The sequence below is a fragment of the Staurois parvus genome, unplaced genomic scaffold, assembly GCF_062004578.1.
Source record: "Staurois parvus isolate SC_StPar_1 unplaced genomic scaffold, SC_StPar_1.0 ptg000029l, whole genome shotgun sequence".
Lineage (NCBI taxonomy): Eukaryota > Metazoa > Chordata > Amphibia > Anura > Ranidae > Staurois > Staurois parvus.
Genome location: NW_028317825.1, coordinates 1,693,455 through 1,704,606, shown reverse-complemented (window position 1 = coordinate 1,704,606; position 11,152 = coordinate 1,693,455). Strand labels below are relative to the sequence as shown.

Below are 11,152 nucleotides of genomic sequence, written 5' to 3'. Positions count from 1 at the left end.
ATTCCAATGATTTGGAGGGGCGTCCCAATACTTTTGGCAATATAGTGTGCGTGTGTATGTATGTGTGTGTGTGTGTATGTATATGTGTGTATGTATATATATAAACACTTAAGCACTATACATTCCATTTTAAGTTTACCACATTCACATATTGTATATCTTAGAAAATGTAGCACAGCATTGGATTCCATTTAGAGGCTTTGCTTCCAGTGTCATCAGCACTACATTCTGGAAAACCAGTAAAAGAAAAGGCAGGACCATGGTTAATCATTTTAGGTGAATAACACCCAATGTTCAGTCCTAGAGGGGAAAGGTGAGGGACCCAGGACAGGTTAAAGTAACGGCAAAACATTTATATATTTAGGGGTGGATGATCAGAGGGTGTTTTCTAAGCTGGCCAATAGGAATACATTTCTGTGCTTTATACATCAATGCTCTTCTTCAGATTGTTATTTGAAATATTTGAAAACGAACACTAGGAGAGAAACTCTACAAGAGTCTGAACACATCCCAGAATGGTATGTACTAACATTTCTCATTAATTTAGTTTTATTTTAAATATGGTGTATAAGAACAGTGTCCCATTTTTGTTTATTTATTGAAGTCATTATAGGTGATATATACATTGCATATACACAGTATAAAATATACCTATAGGAAGGCTTAAAGGGCCAGCATCGAATTGTTATAGGATCTCTATTTGGAAAATTCTTATATATAAAGATATACAGGAATATGAAAACAGGAATGTTATGAAGTATGGAACAATAAAACCTATATCACCTCTCTTGTCTCATACAAAGCTATTTAAACATTTATGGAACAAGATCACAGTCAAACACGTTTTACCTTTTTTTATTACTGTTGTCAAATAATCAGCAACTGAGACACAACAAATAACTATTGAAAATGATTGGACACATTAAACTTTTTTATATTACACTGTAATAGTAACCTGGACACGGACAGACTCAGTGGAACTATGGTTTGTTTATGTTGCCATGAAGCTAGATGACCAAGCGCTCTCCTCAATGTTAAAGATCTTTTAATTGGATACACATTTGGCAAAATGATTGTACAAGCTCCATTATGTATACCAAATAGTGTGGAACTAAAAAAATAAAAATTGGCAGACAGGCAGAAAGTTTAGAGCAGAAAAGACATGCTTTGTCTTTCCTGCATTAAAGGTACTTACCTGCCTGTCCGCCACTGTACAATGAGCTGCACATGCGCACCCTCCCTGGCCAATGACAACGGCTGGCGATCGAGACCCGGAAGCTGGCCGGGCAGGTAGCAGAAGGACGCTGCATCGCTAGAACTAAGGTGAGTATAGTTCCACTTTAACTAGTGGAAGGGTGTGTCTGGGAACCAATTGAATGGATTGCATAAGCAGGACCTCCCATTACAATATAGTTTTGGTAATGCTAAAGCTCATTACATAAGTTACAATCTCACTGCACTATCTTTGTACAATCAACTTTAGATTTACCAGAACTATGTAATGTGAATAACCTACCTAACCTATGCAATAAATCTTTATCCAGTCACGCAGACTCTTGAAATAAATAGTTGTTGGAAGATCTGTTGATAGATTGTTGGTAGATGTAAGGAGAGTGTACTGACAAATAGTATGGTGCAGTGTGCTTAAAATTGATTGTATTTTGTATGGGCATCTATAGACTATAGAAATGTTACTCAGGCATTGCATTAATTCAGTTTAGCAAATTTTGGGCAAGAAAAGTAATGTTCTGCATGTTCAATAAAGTGGTCAGTTTTACAGAGCCTTCCCTTACATGTATATAGATACAACTGGGGCTTGCACAGCAGTATGGGGTATATTTACAAAACAAAATTGCTGTGTGAATGTATGAGCATTTGCACAGCTGTCACAAATAATCGCTGTAATGTGTTTAATTTGTTTATTTCCTATGATCATCAGCTCCATTTAGAGGCAATAATGCTGTATTTTCCTGACTGAGGTAATTCAGGAAAATACCACATTATGGCCACAAGATGGTGTTGATGATCATAGAAAATAAACAGACACATTCTGTGAAACATTGTGCTGTGTTATTACAGTCCTACGTAACTAATGATGCTTTGAGGGTGCCTAAGCCACACTAAAAAGACATGGTTTCCCTTTGTTTTACTGTGGAAATCCTATAGTATTTGGCAAGCAAACCCTAATATGTGCTCCAAGCCAGTCTCTACATATACACCCAAGTTTCTGTCTTTTTGTTCTGATCCCTTGGGTTAAAATTAGTTCCCTCATAATAGATATATAACTGAAGGGTAATGCTTTATTTATAAACAAGCATGCATTTAAGGCAGCATAAGCACTGATTAATGTTAGTTGGAATCATTTTTACTATAAAAAAAAAAACTTTACTTTACCCAATGATACTTAAAGTACCTAGTTTAGGCATAGTTCTCCTTTTTGGGAAAAAACTGCTTATGCAGCTAAGGGAGACTGTATACAAAAACAAAATGGGCAGCTTTGACCAAAGTTGAATAATGCCCTTGCTATACATGAAGGCCATTTACATATCCCCGCAAAGCTGAATGTAAAACTCCCAGAGATTGCATCATCCCATCTTGCCTTGTTGCTAAGACGTTGCTAAGAGACTCCCAGCTGTTACTGTTCTTGTTCACCATCACAGGAGCAAGATCTTTATCTGATTAAAACTCACATGTGCTTTCTCTTTCCTGATGCAGTAGCTCTGAGCAATTAAGAACCCACTGACCTTTGACACAGGTCTTGAAACACCTCCGGGCAAAGAGACCATTCCCCTGGAGCCAGATACTGACAGCTGAGAAAATCTGCCTGTCAATTTTTCACACCTGGAATGTGCACTGAATTTTTGCAGTTAAAATGAGGCTTACTGCTCTTTGAACTGCACAATTTCTTGTGCCTCCTTGTTGGTTTATGTAAGACAGTGCTGTTGCATTGTCTGAACGCCAGTTGAGTGGCCTTCATAGTCGAGAGGTCCAGTGTTGCAGGGACAATTAAATCACCCTGCATTCAAGGATGTTAATCCTTGAACGTCTACCAATGATCAAGCCCCTGTAACAGAGAGAGTATCCAGGACTCCTTCCCAGCCTTAAAGCAAGCCTGGCGTTGTTGGTCAAGCAAATGGAACATACTAGAAACTGTGTCTTCCTGTCCTATGCAGCCAGAATGTTGCGCTGCAACAGTCTGGAGTGAAAGTGGTGTATGATACTGCCTTGATGGAGGCTACCATAATGCCCAGGACTCTCATGCAAATGTAGGGCCCAAATGTGTGAGCGGAAGGCCGGAAGTTTGTGCAGAGTGAGTAAAATTCTGGTCCAGGCCATTTTAAGAATCAAGTCCAGATTCTCCAAGAAGTGACTTTGGAAGATTTATGATCCATCCAAAGCTCAGCAGGGCAACATCCAACAGATGTTCTCTGACAAGGTGTGGATAGACTGTTACTTTATGGGGAAAATTGTTCAGGTATCCCACAATGAGGATAGAACGAGAACACAGAAGAGCTAGAACGGGAGCTAACACCTTGGGGAAGACCTGAGGTGCTGTGTACAGGCCAAAGGGAAGGGAAACAAACAGGTAATGTTGCATGGCCACAGAAGAGCACAAGTAGAATTGATAGGGAGAAAAGAAGGGGATGATTAGGTAGGCATCCTTGATGCCCACAGAGGCTAGAAGGCTTCCGGCTCTAGAAAAGACCTCCAGCTCCCAATGACTGTAAAGGCTGATAGGTTTTGTTAAGGAAGGAAATGGCTTGGTCCACCACAAGGACTGTCTATTTTTTTAGAAACCCCTCCTCAATAGGGTTTTGCTGAGCAAAGAGCTTGGAAGAGATAAAGATGTTTTCAGAATGAGGCCAGACACCTAAAAGACAGGCTCCATGAGCAATTGTACAGGGAACATTTTGGTCAGCCAAGGCATAATTTATAAAGCTAGGCTGGTGACATTTGGCTGGGCCAGTGCAGGCTGCTCCAGGTCAAAACTCATGATTAATGTGCAGGGGCGGGCTGACAACTCATGGGGCCCCTGGGCAATAGGGGATCATGGGCCCCTGTGTCCTTGCCCAAACTCAAAAAAGCCTATGAAAAAGGTACCAGGGGCATCTCATGGGGCCCCCTACTGACCCCGGGCCCTCGGGCAGTGCCTGAGTTTCCAAATGATCAGTCCGCCCCTGTTAATGTGTCTATACTGTCCTACTAATGTTTAGCAGACAGCTAGCTAACAAAACTGACAGAAGCAGCGTTGTGTTTCATTGTAAACTGACTTTACGTCTGTGAATAGTTCTTTATAACTGCAATACAATCACATAAACTGAAACTGCAATATGTTTGTAGACGTGTCTCTCACAAATGCCTACAAAGAACACATTTCTTATAAACAGATACCTACAAATCACATTGAATATATTGAAATGCGATCTAGCTATGTATGTGACTTTGACAAACACAATGGAAGAACTTACAGGCATATGTGTATCAAAGTGAGAATGGAGGCATCCACTGGCGTTCTTCTGGAAGCTAAATGGAACTGCATTGGTAAATGGGAAATATTTATTTTAACAAACCGAGACAATTCCTGTTGTTGAAAAGGAATGCTAAAAACAGGAGCAGTTGCAGTCAATGCCCAATAGATGGCTCCCTAATCCACACAATGATAGGAAACAATATACAGAAAAGTGTCAGTAAGGCTAGAAATAGTATCCTTAAAATGGTTGTATACCCTTACCTATACCCACTGAAGTGACTAGCCTCAGATGATACACAGAAATTAAACAAATCCTCCTACATACGTTTTACCTGTTTATTTGCAGCCATATCGCCTGTACGTCCTTGTAAAACTCAGAGATGAAAAGGATTTTTCAAAGACTCACAAAGCAGGGGGTGGGAAGCTGCAGCTGTGTACTGTTCAAGAGCTCTGATAGCTGGTTGGAGGGAATAAATAAAACCTCCTTCACACAGCACACAGCTGTGCCCTCCCCTGCCACATTTTTAGCTCTTGGCGTCAGGAAAACTTGTCAGAAGTGATTCATGCTGATAGCAGAGGAAGTAGACAGCAGAGAGAAATGACACTTAGGGGTTTATTTACTAAAGCTGGAGAGTCCAAAATCAGACTCCCTTCTGCATAGAAACCAATCAGCTTCTAACCTCAGCTTGTTCAATGAAGCTTTGGCAATGAAACCTGGAAGCTGATTGGTTTCTATGCAGAAGGGAGTCTGATTTTGGACTCTCCAGCTTTAGTAAATAAACCCCTTAGTGCTTTGGAAAGAGGCAAATAAACATTGTAGAAATATGTACTTTGTTCAGATTTCATATCTGAGTTTTACAACCACTTTATGTTTGGCAGAGATATCAGCTGATTAGGTATCCTCATGTGTCCTCAGAGCCAGACGAGGAACTCTCTTCTTCCTCCTCTTAAGCATAGAAGCTTTAAGAGGAAAGTTAGTGCTCCAAAGTAGGATACTTTGCCCAAAGCATCATTACAGAGAATTCAAGTATGGTCCCCAAAGATGGAGCCAAGAAGTTAACCAATCTGGATATCTGCTAAATGGAAACTGAACTGAGTAACAAATAACTTGCTAAAAGAGTCTAGATGCAAAAGTTAGTTTAAAAAAACAAAAAAGAAAAAATATTTTCCCCTATCAGGGCAGAGTAAAGATGTCAGTATACCTAAGACACGAGCAAAAAACTATGGATTGCTGAAAATAGGAGGGGTTACAGTAGAACTGTTGTTACAGTTTTGTTTTCCAGTATCCAATCACTTCAAGTTAGCTACATGGCAAATGGACTAAGACTACAATCCTGTGTCTTGCAATGTACAATTAACAAAATACATTTTGAATTGAATAATAACATAATGCAGTTCAAAGACATTTAAAATAGATCTAAATTTAAATCTCTTTATAGTTTTGGCTAGAGTTGAGAATTATTAAAATCCTGACATTTTTTGTGCCCTGTGTTCCATTCAAAAAATTACTTTTCCTTTCTAAACACAACCAAGAGTGAGAGAAAATCTCTCCAAGGTAAGGAAAATTGCTTCTTAGACAGCAGAACAAGTAACTATAAAGACGTTTAGATTTTCTCTCACTTTTGGGCCTGGTGACAACAACCATAGTAGGGGTAAATCTTTCCAGTATAGTAACAGAAAAAGGTTCAAATCTCTCTCAATTCCATCCAAAACTTAAAAAAAAAGTTAACTTTAGATACTCATTACGATCAGTAATATGTTCTGAAACATTATGTAAGTTTGCAAATATAACCTTGCACTCTCTCACTTTTACTTGCTCACACTGTCCGTATTTCTTGCCTAATAAAGCTATCTGCTGATTTCTTCAAACACTAACAAAACATGTTAAGGGAAAAAAGCAAAACACCTTCCCCATCCCTCAAAATGTTAATGATAACGGCACCCAAACTTATGCCAAAATGAGCTTGGAACTGTCTGCTCCTTCCTCATCCGCCTCCAGACATTTATTACATTTAGGAGCAGGGCCAGATCTAGCACATCTGATCTGGAGGTGCAGTAAAAAAATTCAGGAGGGATAATGTCAGTAGCAGGGGCGGGTTGACCATTTGGAAACTCGGGCACTGCCCGAGGGCCTGGGGTCAGTAGGGGGCCCCATGAGATGCCCCTGGTACCTTTTTCATAGGCTTTTTTGAGTTTGGGCAAGAACACAGGGGCCCCATGATCCCCTATTGCCTGGGGGCCCCATGTGTTGTCAGTCCGCCCCTGGTCAGTAGTGTGACCAGGATGCATGAAACCAATATTCCCTGTTCACTCGGCACACTTCTGTATCAAGGAGTCATAACCCAGAAGTATCGTCTGACAGGTAGTGCAGAGGTGGTGCAGGAGTGAACTGGGAATGCCGTCATTAGTTTAGGGTGATTAAACAGAACCTGTGCCCTCTTATATCAGGTGTCCTAAAAGAGTGTCTTCTTATATCAGGAGTTCTTCTCAGAGTCCCTCCTTACATCAGGTGTCCTCACCAGAGTGCCCTTTACATAAAATGTCCACATCAGAGTGCCCCCTTACATAAATTGCCTAATCAGAGTGCCCACTTACATCTATTGCCCTCTTCACCTCAATTGTCCCCATCAGAGTTCCCCCTTACATTAACTGTCCCCATCAGAGTGTCCCCTTACATCAATTGTCCCCCTCAGAGTGCCCCTTTACTGTCCCTATCAGGTCTCATGGATTTGTGGATGCACTCTCAGAGGTATGGGGGGCACAACTAAAATCTGTAGGGGGGGGGGGCATAGCCTGCTTCAGATTCTCCTAGTTCTGGGACTGTTTAGGAGTGGGTTCATTAGTGTGCTGCAGTTTGGCTGCAGTGTGATTGTATGTGTGGTTTACCCCCATTATTAGGTACTGAATTCTATTAGACCATGCGTTTTTATGAAACTGCACCAAAGTCCTGCATGCTGCATCTTTAATGTGCTTTCAGAAAATGCAAGGTCTAATAGGAGTCAGTGGGAACACACCTAAAACCACAGGTAAACCGCTCTAGTTGTTCATCTTCACATAGTTGTTTCCAGGGAAGGTCTGGAGTGTAGATATAATGCTTTTAGAATTACAAAAATTTGGGCATGCATAAACTGATTACCTAAATTTGATTATAAGTATAATTTAGGTAAAAAGCAGTTGTAGCACAAACCTGTATTTCCATGTTATACCCAATCAGGTTTGGGTGAACCTTTTATTATATCCCTAAATCTGATTGGGTATTGGGAAGCAGACATAGATTTAATGTCTGCAAATAAGAATTTTTAGGCCCTTAAAGTGGTAATAAACTTGAAAGTAAGCGAAAAAAATATTTCCCCCTGAAAAACAATGTTATAATGTCATAGTATGCACCACATACTCAGGGCCAGTGCTAGACTATTTTACACCCAAGGCAAGACCAGCTACTTGCGCCCCCCCCCCCCCATCATATCAGTGTCATATATGAGTGCTGCCTTTCAGTGCCCATCAGTGATGCCTGTCAATGCCCACCAGTGATACCTGTCAATGCCCATCAGTGCCACCTACCAGTGCCTCCTCATCAGTGCCGCCTATCGTGCCCATCACTGCAGCCTCATTAGCGCACATCAGTGAAGGAGAAAAATGACTTATTTAAAAAATTTTATAACAGAAACTAAGAAAAAATTTTTTTTCAAAATTTTCAGGTTTTTAGTTTGTTTAGCAAAAAATAAAAAACCCAGTGGTGATTAAATACCACCAAAAGAAAGCTCTATATGTCTAAAAAAAAAAAAAAAAAAAAATGTTGCTTAGTGCAGTGTTGCATGACCGCGCAATTATCATGCAAAGTGCGACTGCACTGAAAGTTGAATACTGGCCTTGGCAGGAAGGGGGTAAAAGTGCTCAGTTGACAAGTGGTTAAAGACAAAATCAGTGTCACAGACAGGCTGTATCTGTCGTTGGCAGTGGTAGGGTGACAGTTGCAGCGAGTGGAGGATGATGATTGATCCACACTAATGATGATGGATCCCAGGCTGGAATTCCCCAGGCAATGGGGGTAGATAAAACGCTGTGACAGCAGTCAGCCCAGCCCACACACACAGAGAACACCGGAACTGAGCAATCCCATACAGTGTCACATCTGACACAACACACCACCACCAACATTGACACAGATCAGCAGGCCCAGCAGGCACTGGAAGAGCAGGTTTTGGGATTGTGATGATTTCATCACTCATTGACACATTGCACATGTGATGGATGGCCAGCCGGCTGGGTCACATTCACACAGACACGAGACATCAGAGTCAGAAATTACATTCCTCCACAGGCACAGCTCCCCCTCCACTGATGAATGGGAACTCCACAGTGATAAGCAGCAGCTGCCAGCTGGCTTGCAGTAAGGAACTGAGTCTGAGAGGAACACTGGATGGAATGGCAGCTCAGCTGCTACACTGGCCCCAGACACTGGCATCTTCCTCTGTTCTTTCTTTCTTCTCTCTGCCGTTCCTCCCCTCAGTTGGAGGATCATTCATGATGTGGCGGCGTTCCGCACAGAGAGGCTGCAGGCCTGTGCTGCTCCCAGGTGTCCCTAGGTGGCAGTGTGCCCTAGGTGGCTGCCTAATTTGCCTAGCGCATACTAGCACATTATGTGAAACTTACCTTAAAATGCTCTCCAGCAGCACGTTGTCAAAGCTGAAAGGGCTTCCATCTTCACCCAGACTTCCTTCTGAGTTTGGAGGCTCTGGTCCTTTGAATAGCCAGGCTGCAATGACGTCACTCCTGTGCAGTCACTGCTTGCGGCTCAGAGTTTAAAGGAATGGCACGGATATACTGTTCCTTCAGAGCACATGCACTGGTGATGTCACTGGTGGCTGCACAAGTAAATATCTCCTAAACGGTGCACATTTAGGAGATATTTACAGCACCTACAGGTAAGCATTATAGTTAAAACATAAATATACGGCTTTACTACCACACTAACAATATGAATGAAATAACTCAACCATAAAATACAGCAATTACTTTTATTTATTTAATTCGCATATCAGATGTTCTTTGCATCATATACGTGTTACAAACTTTTTTTCTGTTTTTCAGACTTCTTACACTGACAAGGGAGAGAAGGTAATAAAACATTTCTTGAAAAAAATGTTTGAATATTGAAGCTGAAACCACAGGGACATTCAGTCTTGCAGGGTTGCGCTGGCTCCTCTTCTATACTGAAATTGCTTAATCTGATTTCATTGCACACTGTGAGCTTCCTACAGTGCGCATTAGAAGTTGAAACAAGTCAAACAGCTTGCAACATTACTTGGCTGGAAGACATCCAGCGTTATTTAGCATTCCTTCCCAGCCTGATATTCCCTGGCCTACCACTTTCATTCATTAGATTTCAGTTCTTTCAATCAAGGATTCTCAGCATCATATGCGGGCATTACCACAGCTTCCTGTTTTCAGGAAGCTATATACAGCAGCCTGCCAGCCCCTCCCATCAGCCATGATCTGCCTGTAGAGAAGTACAGAGACCCAGTGATGACATCATTGGGTCTAAAATAAGGTATGTAAGATAATAAAAAAATAAAATACAGTGTATATATGTGTGTGTGTATGTATATGTATATATATCTATATCTATATATATATACAGTGAGGAACAGAAGTATTTGAACACCCTGCGATTTTTCAAGTTCTCCCACTTAGAAATCATGGAGGGGTCTGAAATTCACATTGTAGGTGCATTCCCACTCTGAGAGACAGAATTTAAAAAAACATTCAGGAAATCACATTGTATGATTTTTAAAGAATTTCTTTGTCTTGCACTGCTGAACATAAGTATTTGAACACCTGAGAAAATCAGTGTTAATATTTGGTACAGAAGCCTTTGTTTGCAATTACAGAGGTCAAACATTTCCTGTAGTTCTTGACCAGATTTGCACACACTGCAACAGGGATTTTGGCCCACTCCTCCACACAGATCTCCTCTAGATCTGTGAGGTTTCAGTGCTGTCGCTGCGTGACACTGAGTTTCAGCTCCCTCCAAAGATGTTCTATTGGATTCAGGTCTGGAGACTGGCTAGGCCACTCCAGAACCTTGATGTGCTGCTTACGTAGTCACTCCTTGGTTATCCTGGCTGTGTGCTTCGGGTCGTTGTCATGTTGGAAGACCCAGCCACTACCCATCTTCAATGTTCTGACTGAGGGAAGGAGATTGTTGCTCAAAATCTCACAATAAATGGCCCCATTCATCCTCCCTTTCATACAGTGCAGTCGTCCTGTCCCCTTCGCAAAAAAGCACCCCCAAAGCATGATGTTACCACCCCCATGCTTCACAGTAGGGATGGTGTTCTTGGGATGCAACTCATCCTTCTTTTTCCTCCAAACACGACGAGTGAAGTTTAGACCAAAAAGTTCTACTTTGGTCTCATCTGACCACATGACTTTCTCCCATGCCTCCTCTGGATCATCCAGATGGTCATTGGCAAACTTCAGACGGGCCTGGACATGTGATGACTTGAGCAGGGGAACCTTCCGTGCAATGCATGATTAGAAACCATGACAGCGTAGTGTTCTACCGACAGTGACCTTTGAAAAAGTGGTCCCAGCTCTCTTCATGTCATTGACCAGCTCCTCCCTTGTGGTTCTGGGCTGATTCCTCACCTTTCTTATCATCAGTGATACCCCATGAGG

At 41.6% G+C, this 11,152-nt stretch overlaps 1 protein-coding gene across 1 annotated transcript in view; it reads left to right on the top strand.

Moving 5' to 3' along the window:
* The first annotated feature begins 391 nt into the window (after nucleotides 1-391).
* LOC149471050 (4-hydroxyphenylpyruvate dioxygenase) overlaps nucleotides 392-11,152 on the top strand; it is a 56,208-nt gene continuing 45,447 nt past the window's right edge. The window contains exons 1-2 of the mRNA XM_089658022.1: nucleotides 392-518; nucleotides 9,563-9,589. Coding sequence (XP_089514148.1) covers nucleotides 516-518; nucleotides 9,563-9,589 — 30 coding nt within the window. The 5' untranslated portion in view covers nucleotides 392-515. The remainder of the gene's footprint in view (nucleotides 519-9,562; nucleotides 9,590-11,152) is intronic.